The 23,532-nt window shown below is 35.8% G+C and overlaps 1 protein-coding gene across 3 annotated transcripts in view; it reads right to left on the bottom strand.

Moving 5' to 3' along the window:
* Positions 1 to 23,532, bottom strand: part of THSD7B (thrombospondin type 1 domain containing 7B) — an 842,386-nt gene that overhangs the window by 711,475 nt on the left and 107,379 nt on the right. For all 3 annotated transcript variants that reach the window (XM_079135600.1, XM_079135599.1, XM_079135601.1), the window contains exon 2: positions 12,594 to 12,767. In XM_079135600.1, the coding sequence (XP_078991726.1) occupies positions 12,594 to 12,732 (139 nt within the window). In that variant the 5' untranslated portion in view covers positions 12,733 to 12,767. The remainder of the gene's footprint in view (positions 1 to 12,593; positions 12,768 to 23,532) is intronic.

Below are 23,532 nucleotides of genomic sequence, written 5' to 3'. Positions count from 1 at the left end.
GAGAGTTAAGTCCTCTTCATTCTACTTTCTTTCCTATTCCCACCTCCCCTCCCTTTCCTTCATTCCCCTTTGTCTAATCCACTGAACTTCTATTCCAACCCCCTTATTGTATTAGCAACCACATATCAGAACGTTCAGCCTTTGGTATTTTGGGACTGGCTTATTTCATTTAGCATGAGAGTCTCCAGATCCATCTATTTACCAGCAAATGCCATAAAGTCATTCTTTTTTATGGCAGAGCAATATTTCACTGTGTATATATACTACAATTTCTTTATCCATTCATTTGTTGAAGGGCACCTAGGTTGATTCCATTGCTTAGTTATTGTGAATTCAGTTGCTTTTATAAACATTTATGTGGCTGAATCACCCTAGTATACTGATTTTAAGTCCTTTGGGTATATAACAAGGAGTGGATAACTAAAATAACTGACTCAAATGGTGGTTCCATTCCTAATTTTCTGAGGAATCTCCAGACTGCTTTCCAAAATGGTTATACCAATTTTCAGTCCCACCAGCAATGTATGAGTGTACCTTTTCCCCCACATCCTCACCAACATTTATTGTTACTTGTATTCTTGGTAATTGCCATTCTAACTAGAGTGAGGTGCAATCTCAGTGTAGTTTTAATTTGCATTTCTCTAATTGATAAGGAAGTTGAACATTTTTTTTCATATATTTATTGACCATTTGTATTTCCTCTTCTGGGAAGTGCCTCTTAACTTCCTTTGCCCATTTATTGATTGGGTTTTTTTTTTTGTTGTTGTTGTTTTTTGTTTTGTTTTGTTTTGTTTTTTTGGTGTTAAGTCATGAAATTCATTTGGAGAAATAAGAGACCCAGAATAGCCACGGCAATCCTTAGAAAAGTGAAGCGGGAGGCATCACAAGGCCAGACTTTATATTACAGAGCTAACATAACAAAACAGCATGGTATTGGCACCAAAACAAACATCAAAACCAATGGAACAGAATAGAAGACACAGAGACAAACCCACATAAATACAGTTATCTCACACTAGACAAAGATGCCATAAATGTACTTTGGAGAAAAGATAGCCTCTTCATCAAATGGTGCTGAGAAAACTGGAAATTCTTATGTAGCAGAATGAAATTGAACCCCTATCTCTCACTCTGCACAAAACTCAACTTAAAGCAGATCAAGAAACTAGTGCCTAGGTCCAGAAACTCTGCACATTCTAGAAGGAAAAGTAGGCCCCACTTTCTTTCATGTCACCTTAGGAACCTACTTCTTCCACAAGACTCCTAAAGTGCAAGAAGTAAAATCAAGAATCAATAAATGGGATGGTAATGAACTGTTATGGTTTGGATGTGAGGTGTCCCCAAAAAACTCATGTATGAGACAATGCAAGAAGATTCAGAGGAGAAATTATTGGGTTATAGCTTTAACCTAATCAGTTAATTAATCCTTAGTGGGATTAACTGAGTGGTAACTGGAGGTAGGTTGGGTGTGGTTGGAGGAAATGGTTCTTTGGGGACATGGTGATGGGGTATATATTTTATATCTGGAAAGTGGAGTCTCTCTCTCTGCTTCCTAACCATCATGTGAGCTGCTTTTCTCTGTTACACTCTTCCACAGTGATGTTCGGCCTCACCTGGAGCCCCGAGGAATGGAAACTGATTTTTATGAACTGAGACCTCTGAGACCTCTGAAACTGTGAGCCCTCAAATAAACTTCTCCTTAACTATTGCTCTGATCAGTTCCTTTAGTCCCAGCAGCAAAAAAAAAAAAAAAAAAACCTCACTAAAACACAAACTATAAAGCTTCTTCACAGCAAAGAGAACAATCAAGAGTGTGAAGACAGAATCTACAGAATGGGAGAAAATCTTTGCCACCTTCACCTCACACAGAGCATTAATTTCCAGGATATATAAAGAACTCAAAAAACACCACCAAGAAAATAAGCTTTAATGGATGTATCATTGAAAAAAAAGTAATGATTCTGAGTGGTGTTAAATGTACACTTTTATATTATTTTTCTGAACCTCAGTATGGTACTAATGTACACAGATGTCATCTGTGGTGTAAATTTTGGGGAACTTTGTTGAAATACAAAATAATTATATGGCTAGAGTAAACCTATAAGGAACCCACGGAAATGTGGGCATTTTCATTCCATTCAAGAGTGGTGGTGCTTTATAGCATCTAAGGTCATGACCATGAAGAATGTTAATTAAATAAGCTTTTAAGGTTGCTTCATGAAGGTATAATACTCTCATTTTGTCTTTAATTCATGTTTCAATTTCACTTTGATAGGTCTGACTTGTTTTGAAATTTACTCATATTTCTTTGCATAGAAACATTTATTTCTTAATTAATCATAATTCAAATGAGTTAAATATCAAAATTCTGGAAGACAAAGTTGAATGGATATATTTTCAGGTGCTAGAATGGCACCAGTCAGAAACCTTTTCTGTAGCAATCATCAATCCAGTAGCACAATTTGACCCCCATTCCCGGTCAATACTATAGAACAAATGAAAATTTGAATAAAAGTTTTTTTAAAAAAACTTTTAACCTGGACAAAGTTTGGTGGCCATTTGATTCTATTATAGACATATTTTATAATGCATGTTCAAAGAGAATAACTAGGTCAATTTCCATAAGATTCACCTAGTTCAATTCAACATGCTTTCCACTCCAGAATAAAAAGCCTATAGTTACTCGAAGTCATAAAAAGTAAATGAATTAACCAAGTAAGGGAAACAGCCCAAGTGTAACAGATGAATGGACAAAGAAAATGTGATGTAACTCAAAGGAGTTTTACTCCACCATAAAGACAAATTAAACTATATCATTTGCTCATAAATAGATGGACCTGTAGAACCATCATGCTAAGTGAAAGAAGCCAGACTTGAGAGGCAAATGTTCTCTCATATGTGGAAGCTAGGGGAAAAAAAGGAATAAAAAAGGGATCTCACAAAAGTAAAGGAGAGACCAGTAGAATAGAGGAAAGGGATAAGGATGGGGGAAGACTGCTGGGAAATAAAATGGACCAAATTTTGCTATGTCATGTACAAATATATCATAACTAACCCACTTTATGCATAATTATAATGTACCAACTTAACAAAATACAAGAGACCAGTAGAATAGAAGGGTCTGGGGGAGGGCAAGGGGAATTAAATTGATGAGATTATGTGATATACAAGTACAGATATGTCATAATGAATCCACTATTGTGTATCATTATAATGAGCCACTAAAAGCAAAACAGTGAAGATATCCCCACTGTTGTATGTAATTTTTAAATGATATATATTTTTTCACACCCTCCTGTTACCCAGTTGAAACAACAGTAAAGGCACTAAAAGATATAACCCAAAAAGGGTCAGAAGTACAGAGTCCAGAAGAAATGGACTCTGGGACATGAAGAGCAGAGAGAGGAGTCCTACACCTCATCAAGGCAGAGGATACTAAAGAATATGGACCTACAGAAGGGAATGATAACAACAAAAAGTCAATTTATACTGAAAGAACTGTGAGAAGACTTGAGAACTAGAGATACTGAGGAGGAGCTAGGCTTGTGACTTGAAGTGGAGAATAATGAAAAATTTATAAATGGAATTAATTAGCCCCCTGGTCCCTTTCCTCTGTCTCTTGCCTAATCTCAACAGGCAAACATAAAATTCAAGTCAAGAGAACATTTTTGAGAAGAGCAAAGTAGAAGACACCAGAAGCTAACCCATTCAAAAGAGAAGAATGAATGAAAAGAAGAGGACTGTATAATGAGCCACCTCTGCCCAGAACTCTCCCCTTGCTCTTTGTTCAGTAGTGCAGTGCAGGAAGGATTCGTTTTAGGAGACACCAAATAGCCCCCGTAATGAAGACCACTTCTTATGAGTAATCTATTTCCCTTCGCACGTTGCTACCCAAACACAGGTTATATCTTCATTTGTGACAGGGAATGACCCTGTGTCTCTCCTCTTACCAATGGACTATAAAGAAGAGTGATGAATTGTTGATTTAAAACCAGTCTGGAAATTTTTTGCCGTATCTCCCATCAAAAGATGGGATCTGAGCTCTCTTTTCAGTGACTTATTTGTAAGCAAGGGAATGAAGCTTTAGTGTCCACACATGCCTCCTAGGTTGAGTTACAAGCCATGCAATGCCTGCCTGTGTCTCTGCAGAAGTTTTCCTCTGGGGTTCTGCAGGTGCATATGAAGAGACCACACAGGGAAAAAGACATCTAAAGAGTTCCAGTTTTTCCAAACCCAGCTGTCTGAGTCCTCCCAGTCCAGGCTGCTAAGTGAGTGCAGAATTCTCCCAGATAACAGCAGATTCTGCTATGGAGGGATCATTCTAGCTGAGTCCAGTCACTCCCTCAATGTGTGAACAAAACCAATGATAATTATTGCTCTAAGTCACTATCTTGTGGTTAGTTGATATAGAGAAATGGAACATGTATGCAACTTCTGTCACTTATTTGAAATCTCTTATTCCAGACTTCAGCTCTGTGCCCTTTTCCTCAAATAGACAGTAGAAATGCCTGTAGCCCATCTTGGATGGACAGAGAAGGATAATGTACTTCAGTAAAATAAAAGAAAAATTCCTGGCTGAATAAACACAGAGAGCAGAGCTGCCCATCAGTCATTCTGAACCACTAACTTTGTGACCTTCCCATAAGAGAGATATGAGCTTCTGGGTTTTTTGAGCCATTATATTTGAAAGTATCTTTGTTATAGCTGCTAAATCTTCACCTTAAATAATAATCCAGCCTCAGAGTAAAGGCTTTTAAGTACTGACGGATATAGATTTTTGAGAAACTGACCTCCAATAAAAAAGCCAGCTCAACACTCAAGAAGTTCAGAAAGCAAAGTCCAATAACTGAGTCAGTTGTATGGAATAACCAATCAGTTTTTAGTGTTTCATTTTTAATAATGTGAGACACTAAATGAAAGCATCAATAATCAATAGGCACTAGAAGAAAGCTGTCCAACTCCATGGTCATCCTTGAACAAATAAGTGAATTAAACAGGAATAGTTGTATTAAAAGAAGAATAAATGGTGAAAAGAACTTGAGAAAAAAACAAGCATTAAAACTCCCCAAATGAATAACCCCTATATCTGTGCATAAAAGAATAAGTAAAAGATCATATAAACAAAAAAATGTGATGACTGAAACATTCAAAAGAATGGTTGAAAACAGAAGAAAGATTTTAGAAATTGTAACAAAAATATAAACAAAAAAATGAGAAATGTGTACAAGTTGAATATTAGTTAGAGAGTTTATACATCTCCATTAAGAGTTTTGAAGGAACAGAAACATCAGAGGGAAGAAATTTTTTTTTAAAAATGTCTCAGTACATGAGTAAACCAACTTAAATATCCTACTAATGTCCAACATAATAAAGAAAAAGAGATGCATCTCAAAAAATAAAATCATGATATTTTAGAACTTCATTAATTAAAAGATTTCAGAAAAAGGGAAAGAAGCAAAGAGTTACCAGTGGATAAAGAGATGAGATCACAGTGGCATTGAACTTCTCAGTAACCACACCAGAAGCTATAATACAAATTAAACAAGACTCTCAAAATTCTGAAGGAAGAAAGCACCTTTTAATCTTGAACCCCCACAATCAAACCATCAATCCAACACAAGCACATATACCCTTTACAACAGGAGAAGGTTCGAAAATTACTTTTAATGCACACTGTTTCAGCAATACTAGAAGATAAATTTAGCAATTCTAGAAAATAAGGCAAGGAAGAGAGACAAGCACAGGGAAGAAGGAATTCAAGATGAGAGGAAAAGAGAGAAATTCCACGGATAACACCCAGACTCTGTAGTCCAGACTGAATTTGGGGGCAGAGGGCTGTGCAAAGATCTTCCAAAGAAAAAATGTAATTGAGTATTAAGAGCTGCACTGGAGTGTTTGGGCATGTGACATCTCTAATGGGGTATTTGGGGAAAAACAGCAATAGGCTCAAAGACCACACAGAAGACAAAATGGGGCAACATTTCATTTCTGTATAAAACAAAGAGCTGAAGGAGAAAGGGTGCATGGCCTGGCTTAGTACAGAACAATATCTACACAGGAAATAAGCAGTCATAGACTTACCTATCTTGATACAACTATTTTGAAAGTCTGCAGGTAGGAGGGGAGAGGTAGATAGATGAGAGATCAAATCCTCAATTAGCATAACAGCACATTGATAGGAAATATCTAATATTGATAAATCAAGAAATATCAATAATGAAAATGCTGCTTAAAAATATGGAGTTAAATATCAGAATAAACATCAAAAAGAATTGAAACTGGTCCCTCTGTGGAATGGAACTGGTAGGTGAGATACATCTGTAGTATCTCATTTAAGTGTGGTAGTAATGTTTTAATTTTTAATTATGTGTATCTATTCTGCTTTTTAAGAAAACAAATTGAACTTCTTTTCCAGCTATGATCAACTTTGCTAGTAGAACCAAGTAATGTGGAAATACAGATCTTTTATTTCCACATTCACTAATCTATAAGTTTGACTTTGGTTTCAGTCATTTCATGTACTCAATATACTTCATATACTTCATATACTTCAATATATTCAAGCTCCAAAATAACATGGATCATACTTTTTTGTCCCCTCACTTTTCAAACTTGCAAAACACACATGCACATGTGTGCATGCACACGCACACCAAAAAACAATGCTGCTTATTAATGTGTTGGGGATATTTTATACAACAGTTATTTATGTTCTAGGTACTTAAATATATAAATGAATAAATCCAACAAAATCTCCCCTCCTCATGAAGCCTACATTTTAGTGCTATTTAGGAAACAAAATAGAAAAGAAATATATTTTATGTTATTTGGGTAATATAATTTTTTTCTGACTTGTTAGCAACATTATATAATTAGTGCTTCTAGTCTCTTAGGAAAAAATGATTAGAACTTTTACCAGTAAACCCATGCCTCATATGTCTATACTTTTTGTTATCAAAGAAACACCACCACTGAAAGTATATTAAACACATGCCTTCTCCATTAACTAATAACCATGGAAGCAATTTAAATGATCCAGAGAAAACATTTCATGGACTTATAGCACCATTAAAAAATAGCTATCTTCCAAGATCATTTTATTTTCTCTAAAAACTTCTGAACTTTAATATAATATGTATGTATAACATATAATAAAATTTTTCCTTCAAGTACTTTCAACATGGAAAATATTATTTGTTATAATTAAATATGAACATATGTAAGATCCTTTTTTCCTTATGCAATGTCATTTTGATCATCTCCTTTTTTCCCTAACGAATGATTCCAATTTATCTACTTAGTTCTTAGAACATAGGTCATTCTTCTCACACTTTTTTATTTCTTGGGTAGAAACTATGAAAATTAAAACTTTCCAAGAATCTGGCAAATGGCAAGAAAGTAAATGTCAATAAATTACTTATAAACATTTATTAATAAAGCATATACAACTATCAAACAAACTTTGCTTTTGTGTTCCTAAAAAGAGCATACAAAATTTGTATGATAAAATCAAATATTTCAAACCTGAAATTATAACATGATAGAAATAATATTTGATTAATCACTACACATTAAATATTTCAATATAGTCTTACTTCTCAAAACAATCCTGTGAAATGTTGATTGTTTACCCATTTTCAGATAAATAAAGCTCACAGAGGTTCAATAACTTTCTCCCCATTAGACACGCAGGATTTGAGGATTCCCACTATGCCAGAGTAAGCTCCTAGAATAACTTAGGCTATTTTTAAAGTCTTTCACAAATAAACAAATATGGAATGTCTTTTATTTTAGAACTTGTTTTCCAAAACAAAATTTGTTTTCTAGTCTTTATAAGCTCAGTTGCAAAATGTAATTTTAGATAATGAAAATGTTCTGGAATTAGATAGCTATAATGGTTCCACCACACTGCAAATGCACTAAATATCACTGAATTTTACACCTTTAAAACTGTGAAAATGGTAAAGTTTATGTGATTTGCATTTACCAAAATAATTTTTTAATGTCATTTGGTTGGCTTCCGAAAGGAAGTAATTAGAATGCTATCCTCTACATATTCAGAATCACAAATTTCAAGCTCATCTCTTCATTTCTAAGGCTACACATTTAAATTCTACCACTTTGCTAGTGGTTCCCAGATTAACTTCTCTAGCAAAAATCTCTTACTAAATAAGACCCTACACATCCCACTTCCTGGTCAACACTTCCACATGAATTTCTAACACTCTTAAAACTTGAGTATGCTCAATATCAAGTTCCTAATTGTGTATTCTCTCCATAGCAGCTCCTTAATAGAGAGCCCGTCTTAAATATATCAACTCTACTCTTCCAGCTGCTCAGGGCAAAGTCCAAATCACCTAATGTCTCTTCCCTCCTAACCCATCATAAATCCTGAGGGCTGTGCCTTGAATCCGGGTTTCTCAAGTTGAGCATCATTGATATTCGGGGACCTGATAATTCTTTTCTTGTGGGGTGAACCATCCTGTGCATTTTAGGATACTTAGTAGCATCACTGGTTGTGACAACCAGAAATGTCTCCATACATTGCCAAAACCACCCCTGGCAGAAAAACATGGTCCTACATATATCCAGAATTCAACCCTTTCTCACGATCTTCACTGCCATGACCTCAGGTCAAACCATTATCATCACTCTTTATTTTTGCAGATGCCTCCTAACTGATCTCCCTGCTCTGCCCTTTTCAACTAGCTTCCCACAACAGTCCTTTTCAAATTTTACTAAAAAGAAAATCAGGTCATGTCATGGCTCACTAAAACCCCTCCACTGTCTTTGTGTTTCATCCAAAGTAAAAGCTGTGACATCTGAGGACATAGCTGATCTGACCCCATTACCTCTCTGTCCTTTCCCCTCTTGCTCTCCCATGTTCTCTCTGCTGCAGCATGCTGGGCTCCCCTCTCATCCTTAAGCATGCCCCAGGCACTCCTGCTTCAGGGCCATTGCTCTGTTGCACCCTCCATCTGTCATGCATATCACTTCAATATCCCCTCACTTCCTTCAGGTCTTCACTCAAATTCACTTCCTTCTTGAGATATCCCATGGATAACTTACTAAATCTATGAGTCTCTCCTCTACCACCACATATCCCTCTTCCATGCCCTATCTTTCCTTCTCAGCACTTCTCATCATCTAACATATTATCTAACTATTGATCATGTTTAGTACCTATTCCTGAGAACCGAGGAACTGTCTGACTTACTCTCAATTATCCATTTATCTCACATCCATGTAATAGTGTCAGGCACACAGTAAGCACTCAGTAAGTATTAATGGAATGAGTGATGAGTGCACCTCTTAAAAACCAATACTTAGAAATATTTAGAAACTACCATTCACTTGTGGCTTCAGAGACTGCTATCTGTTCACTCCTACAAAGGAGGCACACATGAATAATTATATACCTAAACTTAAAACAACAGGCAACCTTACTCCTTAAAGAATACTCTTCCTAACATGACCCTCCTTTCTTGGCATGATGACATATTGCCTGACACTAAATATAGATCATAGGATCTCACCACAGTGATGACAGGCATTCGAAAGCCTTGCCAGATCAATGACCTCCACAGCCTAAAAGTCACCATACTCTTCTTTAGTACAGAAATCTTTAGCAACATAATGTATTACTCACTTATTATTCATCAATCCATTGTTTTTCCAAAACCAGGACTTACCTAGAAATGCCACTAATTTGGAAGAAGTTGACTAATATCTAACCTTCTGACTCAGGGGAAAAACAATAGAGACCAACAGAGTTTAAATGGTTGACACTACAATCTAAACCTAGAGAATGGTTTCTAGGTTTCTAAAATATACTTAACTGAGTCTCCATGGAAATCTGTTCAAATTCCAGGTTACACTGGACCTATGTTCTTGGATTTGATAACATTGTAAAAAATATTACCAATTTCAACTAAAAACAACTTTAAAAATCATAATGAAATATAGTAAACTCATTGATAAATAGGTAACAGATATTGATATTTCAAAGTTGTCTTTGAAAGTGGTGATCCAGAACTGTTCCAGATTATATGATTCCTCAAATAAATCTATTTCTTACCTTTAAAATAGTGCTTCATCAACGTCATTAGTTTTTAAAAAAGGAAAAAACTAGAAACCACAGAAATGCAAAGCGACAGAGAAAGAAAAAAATAAAGGAAACTAGTGAAATAACTTATTGAGTCAAAACATGTAAAAATACTATGCAATCATTAAAAGATGAGGTTGAATTTTGTGCTCTAAGATGTAGTATTCATCAAGACCACATTATATCATAACTCATGCTACAAAAAGAAAGATGAGAGCATGATTTTAATTGTGCATCTCTATTAACTAGATATTTTCATATCCATCATTCTCCACCATCCTTCCTGCCCAGGAGGCCCACCTGTATGGATTCAATAGGCTTTTTTCTCCTGTAGCTTCTGGTGGGGTTCAGTCAAAGGAAACCCTGGCAGGAGATGTAAGGGCAGGAGAGAGTGAGGCAAGATCCATTCATTATCCAGTTCCCTAGTTGTTACTTTTGGTTGGTACTAGCCCTCCAAAGGCCACAGCATCCAGAAGACACTATATCTATAGATATTCCCTCAGTAAAATTTTCTCTCAAGATTCTAGGAACCATACTTGGTACCTGAAGGCCTAGAAGTTGTAAAGACCCCCAACTATTGCAACTTGGGGCACTGCACAATTCCTGTGGCTGTCTTCAAACCCTCCTTGGGCTCACCCACTTTTGTAAATAGTGTTTTTCTCAGGTCATTTCTTTCCTGAAAAAATCCTAAATAATATTAATAGTAATACTTGTGCATTGCAATTTACATACATAAATATGTACAATATGCTTACACATGCAAGGAAAATTTTAGTAAGAACACAAAAGAGATTGGAGAATGCAATACATGGTCTGAATTTTTGCTTTCAATTTTATACTGCTTAAATTTTCCTATTTAAAAACATATGATTAAGAATAAAAGTTTGGTTTAGAAGTAAAATCAAATGAGAGAAATGTATCTTATTACCTTTGTAATAGAACAGTAAAGAGGGAAGGAAGCAATGAACACCAGGGAAAATGAGAATAATGACCTGGATATTCATTTAGAACATGTGATGTATCTGATAGAACTGATTCTCACTGCTAAAACTCAAGTTTGACAGTTACCAAAGTATTCATTCAGTGTAGAGTTGATTCTGCTTCTTCGTGTTCCATTGACCTACTTTTATAAAAGCATATACTTTTAAATTTACTTCAAATTAAGTCCACTTTCTTAACACATCTCATTCATCTCAAATTTGCTACCGTCCATTTTAATTGCATTTTTGGAGAACTTAAAACAGGAGTATAGTCAAATAAATATGCTTATTTCAATGTGATAAATTTTTTGCCTTTTGTTATTAAAACAAAATATTTCCATTTGCAGAAATGCAATATTGACTTTTAAAACTATTTCAAAGCCTCCTAAAACTACTATAAGGGAGAAAAATCACAAATCACTACTGTGGTATTGGAGCCACAATTAAATTAATTTATAGGGGCTTTAATGCAATTAAATTTTCTCTAGACTGTATCTCTAATGGTGCTGGAGTTTTTTACTTAATATCCTTTAAAGCATAATTCACTTTCATTTTTGCAAAGTCATTTAAATATTACAAATATCACTTTTATACATATTTCCATGGTGACAATATGTTCACAGTCTATTTAATTTACAGATGATGAGACCAAAATGAAAACTCGGAGGACCATAGATCTTCTACAACATCACATTTTCCTTCCACTACATTATGAGTATAAGTTATCTGTATTTGCAAGAAAGGACTCTTGAAACAGTAATAAATATTTTAAATGATCTTATTGTGAAACTTTAAGAAAATTAAAATCCAGAAGAACAAAAAAGCATCAGTGATCCAGAGTCAAGATATATGGGGTTCATAATTTAACTTAATAAATTATTAACTTTGAAATTAAATTTAACAAAATTTTTTCACAGCTAAATTAAGGAAATATTTAGGGAAGAATGTAAGTTATATATAAGCATTCAAACCCCAGCTCAACTTATTCATATACATAAAGGATTATGCATGATATAGCTAAGGATTTCCAAAATCATTAAGATGACTTTATAGTCACAACTGATAAGCAAAGCTGTTAGAATAATATTTCATGCTCCCAAACCTAGATATACAGGCTGTATGCTAGAAAGTATTTAATAATAAATAGATAACTAGTTTGAACCCTGAAAGAGTCATACAGAACAGTTCCAAAGCACAGGATACCAACTAAATTCGAATGTCATTTTTGCTGCAACTGTGCTGCACAGTGGTGAAATATTTCACAAAGGAGAAGTAGATGTAACTATGGAAATCATAACTTTAATTGACAACAACATGAAAATTTCGAAGCATAACAAGCATCACAGATAGAGGTGACAATTATGCAGGAATAAAAATCCAATGTAAGCTATAAAATAAGGGTTTATTTTTCCCACCTGTATATTTCCCACAATTCCACAAATAAGATCAAGGATGGAAAGAATGGTCTCTCATTAAATGGGACGAAGGAGCAGTCAGGACATTCCTACCTGGTTTCCAGATGAACTGATTTTCTTTTTTGCCTTCCAAGTGAGCTGCATGGAACAGCAAGAGAGAAAGCAATAGAAACAGCTTCCTTGTGCTCCTCCATACCCAGTGAGTGACAGCCAGATTACCCTTTGGAAACATTCTTCAAACTTTTCAGTCTTTTGAGTTGCCTATTCCTAAAAGAATAAAAGAAAATCAGGTTAAGTTTCTTCTGTTCAGAAATGATGAAAACACTTTGTCTGCTGGAATTTTTATCATGATAGTATTACAAATTTTCCATTACCATAAAGATGATAACACATAATACCAACATTTGAAGGTCAGCAGTTAATCCTTCACGCTTTCAATCCTTACCCACAGAAGCCATCACTGATTTTATGGACTTGGTAGTCCCTCAGTCAGGTACTTTCATTCTTAAGAGAAAGCAAGATTGGCAAAACCTGGTATGTACGCTTCCTTCCACTCACTCAGCCAAATTCCAAGGAGTTCACGAATGGGGGAGAAAGATAAGTAAACACAACAAGATTCAAAAGAGGGTGAGGAATCCTCTAACAGTAGCATGAAAAAAGTAGACTGGGAAGACTGAAGACAAGGCAATTATTCTTCTGTGCTGAGAAAAAGAGGGGGGAACCTCTCACAAGATAATAGCTATAATAGCTGAGAAGAGCCTAGGGAATCAGAAGGGCTAGAGGGAATCAGGAAGGACATGTGAGCCAGAATGAACCACGAGGCATGGAAATGTATGTCGTGTTGGGAGACTGCTGGTGAGGTGGGAGGTTGCTGGAAAGGACACAAGGGGAAGGAAGGAATGGACAAAGATGAGAGACAATACAGACAGGCGGGAGTATTATAAAGAGCCTTGAAGGAATGTGGGATGAAGGGATATTATAAAGAGCCTGAGAAATGTTGGACCTCATGCTGTGGATAGTACCAAGAAGAACTCTGAGAAAATAATGGCTTTGAAATAACTGAGATGAGTGTGCATAAGGATTATTAGTGGATGATGCTAGAGAAATTGGGGGCAGTTAGAAAACTAGTAAAATAGTCCAGGTGACTACTGATGGATGTAAAGACCAGGGAGGCAGGGCGCAGGTTGGATTAAAAGAATCTGGTAAGCATATAGGAGATTAAATAGGACAGTAATACTGCAAATTTACATGACTGAACTGATGGGACCCCTGTACCAAAGAAGGTGTTATGGTTTGGATATGAGGTATTCCCCAAGAGGTCACATGTGAGACAATGCAAGAAGGTTCAGGGGAGAAATGATGAGATTGTGAGAGTCTTAACTCCATCAGTGATTAATACCTTGCTAGGGACTAACTGAGCGGTAGGGTGTGATTGTAAGAGGTGAAAACTGGGGTGTGGATTCGGAGTATATATTTATATCTCGCAAGGGAATCCCCTCTTTCTGCATCCTGATCAGCATGTGAGCCGTTTCCCTCCGCTACACTCTTCCACCATGATGTTCAGTCTCATATCCAGCCCTGAGGAATGGAGCTGGCCTTCTATGAATTGAGACTTCTGAAACTGTGAGCCCTTAAATAAAGTTCTCCTCCTCTACAATTGTTCTGGTCAGATCTTTCAGTAGCAGCAGCAAAAAGGCTGACTAAAACAGAGAGGAAAGAGGAAGAGGGATGGATTTGAAAGGGAAGATAAAAAGAATTTAGAGTATTTGAAGCCCAATGTGCTGCCACATATCCAGTACATTTTTTGTTCGGTTGGTTTTTGTTTTCGTGTTTTGTGTTTTGGTGCAAAGTACTGAAGCCAAGGTCATGTACATTTTAGGCAAGTCTCTGCTACTGAACTATAACCTTCAGTTACAACTTTCTAAAAGATAATAGAAGATTGAAATGGAGGTCAGTGATAGAGTGCTTACCTAGCATGTGTGAAGCCCTGGGTTCAATCCCAAGCAATCCAAAGTAAAAAAAAATTAATTAATTAATTAAATAAAAGGAAAGAAAGAAAAGAAGTTCTCCATGGTGTTAAAGACAGCTGAGATAACATTTCATAATACATAAATTATGAAAAAATATAGAGAGAGACATAGGCACAGGAGGGTAAAAAAATTGAACAGTACAAAAAGGACATCAAGCGTAGAAGCTAAAATTGCTAAAGATCAGTGACAAATCTAAATATGAGCTTCCTAGTGATCAAAGAAAAGAAATAACTCCCATAGCTGTACAGTCCTCATGTGTCTAACTCCTTTTTTTCATTTCCTTTCTTTTTTTTCTCCAAGAGATGCCATTGCCCTGATCTCAAGCACTGAAGGAAATTACCCAAGGAGTCATCATAAATACAGATGATGCTGAGCAGTGTGCTGAACACTTTACTTCATCAAATAAAACAGACAACAGCAAGTTGCATGTGGCAGAGTCTCTTGGCACTCCTGGAATGCTCCCAGGGTGCAGTAACAAAGTACAAGTCAGTAAAAGCTATTCTACAAGGAGTCAAGCAATGAAGTTCAAGTACACAGCTCTCCAATGGCCTGTATCATTTCAGGGATGAAGAGAATACTTTGAAAGGTAACCAAAAACTTTTTTTAAAAGTTCCATTTTACAAACCAATACCGAGAATGGTAAAGAGGGCTCAGGCTAAAATAAAACGAGGCCCACTTTGTGATGTTTGTCTTTAAGAGTGGCCTCTTGGAGGATTTCACAGAACCCTTGGGGCATCACTAGACACAATTCTAAATCCTCTGCCCTGAGAGAACTGAACTAGACAAATTTCCTTGGTGCAGTCAAGAATATGTCTGATCATAGCTGTGCTTTGCTAAGGGCCAAGCAACATAGATACTAAATTATAGTCTGCTCCAAGTCCATACAGAACTTGTGGGTGAGGCAGAAAAATATAATTCGTCCTCAAGTAAAAATACGTTCAAGTTACTATATTATTACAGAACCTTAATTGTTCCGGCCATGAGCTATTTTCCAGAACTCCCCTGTACAGAAGCCAGCATGCACATACAGGCCCCCTCTAGTTCCCTTGCCAGTGTAAAGTTCAGAGACACATACATCGTCATCAGGAAGCACACTCCATGCCCTTCCTCCCATTCTGCAGGTGAAAAGACTGTTACATTCCAGATTGGAGCTTCCACAGAGCTAGAGAAGGCCCTCAGGGAGTGGTAGGGACAGGGCACAGCCCCAGGCTTTCATGTTTACAAGACAGTACCTGCAGTATATGGTGCAAAAGGCTGTGGGTTCAGCAATGGGATATGGAGGAAGGAGTTTCCCCTTCTACCCTAGAAGCCCTGGAATCTCAACTCCCATCTGCAGGCTCCCTTGCAAGTTAGCATCTGTCTGTGAATTGTGGCCCCTTAAATGAGACATCTTTGTACATCCAGAGATACCCTCAAAGATGGATATAACCCAACAGTAATGGCAAATTCACATACTTTTAAGAAGCAATGGGCATTGTATCATGATATTTTTAAGCCTGCCTTAGTTTTGGGTATCAATAAATGGTCACTCTACTTTTGCTGAAAGGTGAACTGAAGCCAGGATATTAGTTTATTAGAAACACTGACATAGGGTTTTCACCAGACATGCAAATGCACGCACACTCACACACACACACACACACACACACACACACAGAGGTGATTAATACTGTATAATATGGAATTGAAACAAAGACTTTAGACTGAACTTTTTTCAAATAATGTCATGGTCAATTAATTATTCCACTAAAGCAGTAGGAAAAAAAAAATCTATATCCATCTTGTCACCATAAAACAAAACAACTTCCTGGTGAAGTTACAAAGCTTCTTCCTGGTGAGAAACATACTCCTGGGAAAGCTGGCCTTCTATATAGCAACAAATTTAAGTCAATGCCACATTAGATAAAATGTTTGATAAAATGATTATATTTTAGGGTTGTTAAAATTAATAAAATAACTATGTTTCAGGACAAGCTTTCTACTGAAGCCACTCTTTTCATGACACAGAATCACCCTGGAACAGAAGATTTTGTCCATTCTCATTAGTGGGAGGCATGCATCCAGCATATCTAAAATATATTCAATTAATTGAATGTAAACTAAGGAAAAGATGGACAAAAGCATATTTACTCTACTCTAAAAGACTGTAGGTAGGAAGCCAAAAAGAGATTTTAAAGGATTATGAGTTCCAATGAGATTCACACGAGCCAGAATGAATAGCCAAAGATTCACACATAAATACTTTGATTTTTCATCAATCTTTGCATTTTGCTTGGAAATAAATATTAATATTAACACAGGTTACTATGAGCCTTAGTCTCCTCCTAGGCTCTCTCACCAGTCAAAAGCTTATATGGACACTGCAAAAGGACCTAATGCCTTCACAGTTCCTTCTGTGTTTACCTATGCCAGGACCCAACTCTCAGCATGGAAGATGCTGGGGCAGAATGGCTTGGAGAACCTACTGCACCCTTGCAGTCACCATATCTCCTAGCTGTCACTAACAAGGGAGAGTACCAGTAGGAAACCCAAGACAAATCTGGAATAAGAACAACAAAAACTCCAAAACAAATCTTAGGTAATGAGCAAAAGATCTCAATTCAGGATGCAATAGCAACCTTCTTCCTAAAAAGACTCACACAGTTTAGGTTTTGCATTACCTATATCACTGTATCTCATTATCTCCATTGTCCCAACCAAGAAGCTTGCAAGCAGAGAACAAGACACCAGCATCAATGGAGCTTCCTCCATCAACCCTGCTACAAACATTTCACACATAAATAAAATGAGACTCTGCTGAGCTGATGGAAAATGCAAGATGGAATTTGAACACAGGTTTATCTTACTAAACTGTGTTGCCTTTCTTTCCCCCAAATGCCTGAAACTCACTAAATTATTCCTTAGAAGACACTAGGAATCATTCTAATGCCTGTAACCTGAAGAGCCACACAAAAGTTCGCTATAAACAAAATGAGGACAAGAAACAGATTCCACTCCACTGTTTGTATAACACAAATGAAAAAATGCTACAGCTATGATAAAATATGGTATTCAGGAGATGTGCTATCCATGATGGCATGAATAATTTATATCATGAAGGTCGTCGAATTTCCCAATCAACTTATTTACTATATATCTTAGCATCCAAAATGTATGTGCAAGGTTAGCTCTAAACTGATGAATACTAAGAGAAATAAAAACACAGTTTCTCCCTTTAGCCTTAGTTTTCTAATAATTTAAAGCCCATTCAAACTATGAAAAATGTGCTCTATACTTCATATGCATTTCATTTTCTTTTAAATATATTCTTATCATTGAAGTCCTTGAATATTTAGAAGGTACAAAACTTAAAAAATAAAACAGAAACCATTCTAATTTACTTTCAGCCTGAAGGAATAGCAATGAATGGGAGAAAAGCAAACTGTGATTATGCATATCCCCATAGTGCCATCTCATGGCAACTGTGCAGAGAAGATGGCTCAATAATGATAGGAGATTAACAGGCTCATTTTCTGATAACAACGTTATGCATTCCAATTCATCCTCTATGACATGGTTACCATATGCTAGTATACACAAGATATTGACCTCAGTACTTCCTTTAAGCCTCTCCATGGTCCTGTGAAATCGTTAATTCATATCACCTCCCATTTTAGAGATGAGGAAACTGAGGCATACAGAATTAAGTGACAAGCTGAGCTCACAAAGGTAGTTAGTTGCTTGCAAAGGACCTCAGTGGTGTTCCTTTGAAACAAAAGAAACTAACATTGTAAGTCAACATTGACACAGGCAATTTCTCATGTCCCTGAAAAAGTAGATCCTTTTCAACCCTGTGGGTTCTGTGAACAGCTTGTACTAGGCAAGTTATATACCATTTCCCTAAATACTCATAGTAAAATTGTCAACAATTATTCCTATTTTGTGGCAAAAGAGATCATCATTAAGTATGTTAAATAAGTGTGTCCAAAGTCACCTCAGTCAAAAGGTGTTAAAGATGGGTCACGAAACAGTCCAGAAACCTCAGCACCTACATTTATGTTACTCCTGAACCCTGGCAGGTCTCCAGATGACCTAAAAGTTGAGGGTCCTCAACTGTAAAATGAGGATGACAGTCATCCCACAACCTTTAGGGGAGTAAAGATGAAATAAAAGATAGAAGTAGTGTGTATGCCAGAGAATGTGTTCTCACAAAGGGGTTGTCATTGTCACTACAGTCATTGTTTTCTCAACATTCAGAAAAACCCTTACTCTAGCTATACTTAAGGAACACTTCCAATGCAATCCTGCCCTGCAGCAAAGAAATGGGAGATGATTTTTCAATGTCCTAATCTTGTGACTTGTGCTGTATTTTTAAGAGCTAAGAATACTCTTCTACCAAGAGTCCCATTAAAGATTCACACTGACCCTGTGAAGGAGAAAACAGGTATTATCATCTCTATTTAATGAGAAAGTAACCTCTGGCCTTGCAATGACAAGATGTTTAGTAACTTCCTCAGGCCTTTTAACCACCAACCTCTTCCACGATGTACCTCACTCTGCAGACTCCAGAATAGTACTTTCTGCCAGTAGTGAAAAATCATGACGTCAAATGTAAGCATATGGTACATAGTTACATACCATAAAAATACAAAATCACACTGGTTTTGGTTTGCTGCGTTAATAAATGCAATAGGTTGCATAGTGTAGTGAAGTCACAGAAAATTCTGTAAAAAAGTTGACTCAAATATTTTACCTATCTCTGGACAAACTTTTGCCGAGAACCCAACAGAAAGAGAGCTTGAAATAGGTTTTCTGATACTTTCAAAGCTACAACTTGGTAGCAGTGACAAATATTACTATATTATCCCTTTCTTCTAGAACTAGGGCTCTTTTAGGAGGTCTTCAAGCCCTGTTTGAAAAGAAGAAAGAAAGAAAGAAAGAAAGAAAGAAAGAAAGAAAGAAAGAAAGAAAGAAAGAAAGAAAGAAAGAAAGAAAGAAAGAAAGGGGGGGAGGGAGGGAGGGAGGGAGGGAAAAGAAAAGAAAGAAAAGAAAAAAGAGAGAGAAAGAAAGAAAGAAAGAGAAAGAAAGAAAGAAAGAAAGAAAGAAAGAAAGAAAGAGAAAGAAAGAAAGAAAGAAAGAAAGAAAGAAAGAAAGAAAGAAAGAAAGAAAGAAAGAAAGAAAGAAAGAAAGAAAAGAAAGAAAGAAAGAAAGAAATCATATTCCCAGATTTGCTTGTCATCAAACAAGTCATAAAACATGGTTCTGGTCAATTATTTGTATGCAGAAGTATCAAGGGTGTGAAGACCTCCCTGTTCAACAAAAATATAAAATCCCAAAAGAAAATATGGTCCTTTCCACTGGCCCCTTTTCAAAAGAACACAGACATAATACTTTCAGTTGCTAGAATTATCCTGAGATCAGACAGATGAACACCATCTCCTAAAAATGAAGGAGTATGGAAATACAAAAGAATCCTGAGTCAGACTCAGCTTCCTCATGGGGCTATAGCTACTCTTTTAGATGATAAACTACTAGACTTTTTGTGACAATAACACCTTCATTTTGAAGTCACTGTTTTGTGTATATTTCATTACATGAGCTAAAAGCAACTCAAGTCCTATAGTATCTATGTCACTAGGGGCAGAGGTTCTACACATAAACATCTATTCATATGAATGTGTCTTTATGACTTGTACAAATTAAAACACAACTTTTCATTTCATATGATTCAAGCAATACATTGGACCATCCTGATGACCTGAACATGGATAGCTATTTCTATTGAGGTGAGGTGGGCTTCTTCATATAATACACACATAACTCTCAGAAAATTATCTGCTTCTATTGTCATTTCTCATATCTGTTACTCCAGCAAAGAAAGAGGTGCTTCATTTATGGTGGCAACTGCATACAAGGAAGCTGTATAAATGAGTTTGTTCTGAGACTACTAACCAAAGAAAGGTAGCAATTACTCTGGTACAATGCTCTGGATTCCCCAGTGAGAACAAACTCATTCACACAGGCAGAGTCTAAAAAAAGAACACATGTATGCAGTTTCCTTCTATGTAGTTGCCACACTGTCCCGAAGGTAGCATGACATATTCTTGTGATTTTAGAACCATATTGTCATCACTCCACAGAAAATCGAATCATCTCATTTTCTCAAAGAATTTTCTCATTACTCCCAGCATTCTGATGGATTGACTTTCAGATGTGAAAGGTGTTTCTTTTCAGGATGACTTCTGGTCTGGTTCGGTATGCAGACATTATTGAGATGGCAATGTGGAAGTGAGAACTGAGCTATAGGCTATGCAGGGAACGAAGAGCTCTGCTCTCAGTTACTTATGTTTGAGTTGTCTATCAGATATCCACGTGGAGCTGTTGATTGGTAAGTGCATGCGTGAGGTCTGAGAAGTCAGAAGAGGAGATATGGGAATAGATATGGGGAAATGAGATATGGGTAAGAAGTTGTAGGAATAAATAAGTTCATCTTGGAGCGCACACAAAGTTGGGAAAGAAATGACAGCCAGAGCCACACCAATTTAGAGGTCAGTATAAGGAGGACATATGAGAAATGGAGGCCCAAAAGAGGAAGCCAGTAAGAAATTTAAAAAAAAAAAATTTTAAAGGAAGAATGTATTGTTTCTCTCTCAAGTGAACAAAGTGCTTGAAAAGGCGGGAGTAGTGGAAAATTTGTACAACTAAGGACTCAAACCAAAAGTTAACTCAGTAGTTTTACAACCCTGCACCAGATAGCTGACAAATACTACTTCTTTATAAATAAGTTATAAATATTTCACTCTATCACCCCCAAAACACAAAGGAATAGAAAAAGTTGAATATTGCCTAAACTTTTAAATTTCTTAAGTAGCAGACTTTTTTGCAAAGAAAAAATGTTTAATGTTTGAATAGAAATAAAATTAAAAACATAATCACTAAAGAAAAAATAAAAATCTATATAACTTCCTATTTGGAGGAGTTTAGGTTAATTATAAAAAGAAAATGCATCCCATTTAAAAATCTTACATTCTAAAAAGAGTGATAAAGTAGACATAATACCTTGTGTGGATAGTTTAAGAAATAAAATAGATATGTATGGTGTTAGTCTGTAGTCTATCCTTCTTGAAGGTACAGGGATTTAATAAACTCTTTTTACCAAATTGTATACATATGTGTACATTATGTATACATACACACATTGTGTAAATTATGTAAAGAGAGGAATTTTATGTGGGATAATACTCTAAAGAACTTCATAAGAATTCAGGATAACTAGACTGTATAAATAAGATACATCCTTTTTTCAAATGTGTTGACCTTTAAAATTAAAAAATACTTAATTACTCATTAATATTTCCTATAATGTAAGATTCTAAATATTTAATGTCAGAAAAATTATCCAGTTAAACTATAAATATAGCTTTGTGTTCCCTTGATTAATTATGCATCCACTGTTGGAAAGGAATTTATTGAGAAATGTGTCCACAGTTGACATGAAAATAATAACATGTTCATAAGACTATAAAGTTTTCTAGCAATCTCCTCCATTATATTTAAAAGTTTTCATTTATTATGGCTGAGCACTGATCATTAATAAGTTGCTCATTAGATTTTTTGGTAGAATGTACTTTCACTCTGGGTCATCTGTACTTCTCAAATGAGTAGAGTAATTCTGAGAGAAAACATTTCAAATAAAGTTGAAAGGCAAAAGGAGTGTTTATTTTTTTTATTATATAAACCACAAGGAAAGTTGCAAGAATATGTTTGACCAAGGAAGACAGATTATATCCTTTCCACTAGCATCTTCAAGACTGTGAATATGTTTTAAACAGATCAACATAGCCTGAAGACAACTGTCTTAAAGTACATTTATCATTTTCCTACTTAAAAAAAACTGCAGTACATTCCATCAGTAATATCTATGTCCAATCTCAATGTAACAGAAATTAATGCTCTTCGTCTTCGTGAGTACATGACACAATTAAAGTGTATGTGTACATAAACACTGTTTTATTTGTACCTGTTATCAGGTGTAGCACAATAACTTGACATATGTACCTAATGTATAATGGTCAAATCAAGGAAATGGGCATTTCCATCTCATTAAAAATTTATCATTTCTTTGTGTTTGGAAGCTCCCAACTTTTCTACTTCTCTCAATTTATATAATAAATTGTTGCAAACTATAGTCACCCTACAGTGCTGTTGAACACCACAACTTATTCCTCCTAATGGTATTTTGATACCTGTCATCTGACATCTTTCTGTCCCTCCTCTCCCCACCCTTCCTTCTAATAATCAAATTCTACTCTCTACAATCATGAAATTGACTCTTTTATCTTCTGTATATGAATGAGAATGTGTGGTATCTGTCTTTCTGTACTTGGTTTATTTCACGTAACATAGTGTCCTTCAGTTCAATCCATGCTATTGCAAATGTCAAAATTTTGATCTTTTTTATAGATGAATAATATTCCATTGGCTATGTAAACCACATTTTCTTATCAATATATTTGTTGATAGGTACCTTAGTTGATTCCATATCTTGGCTATCCATGAACAGTTTTATAGGTATCTCTTTGGTATGCTGATTTCATTTCCTTTGGATACATACCCAGCAGTGGGATAGTTGGATCACACACTAGTTCTGTTTTTAGTTTTCTGAAGAATCTGTTTTCCATAATGGTTACACTAATTTATATTCTCACCAATTACAAACACAAATACTTTTTAAATGATAAACCAGCCAAAACACAAAACCCAAATTTTCAGAGTGATTTATCTCAGAAACAGAACAAAAGTTCACTGGGTATCCTGGCAATTTGCCACCAGAAATTTTATATTCACAAGTTTAATTACAAACTTAGATAAGTGGATTATAATGAAAGATATCTCCAGCAAGGGAGCCCAGACAGATGCATCATGAATGCATTAAAGAAAACACCAGAGAGAGAACTTTCCATCAGCAGAAAGATTTTAATTAAACAGCAATAGGACGGATCTCTTCTGTGAAATGATATTAC

Source organism: Sciurus vulgaris (genome assembly GCF_902686455.1).
Source record: "Sciurus vulgaris genome assembly, chromosome: 3".
NCBI lineage: Eukaryota > Metazoa > Chordata > Mammalia > Rodentia > Sciuridae > Sciurus > Sciurus vulgaris.
This window is presented reverse-complemented; position numbering and strand designations above follow the sequence as displayed.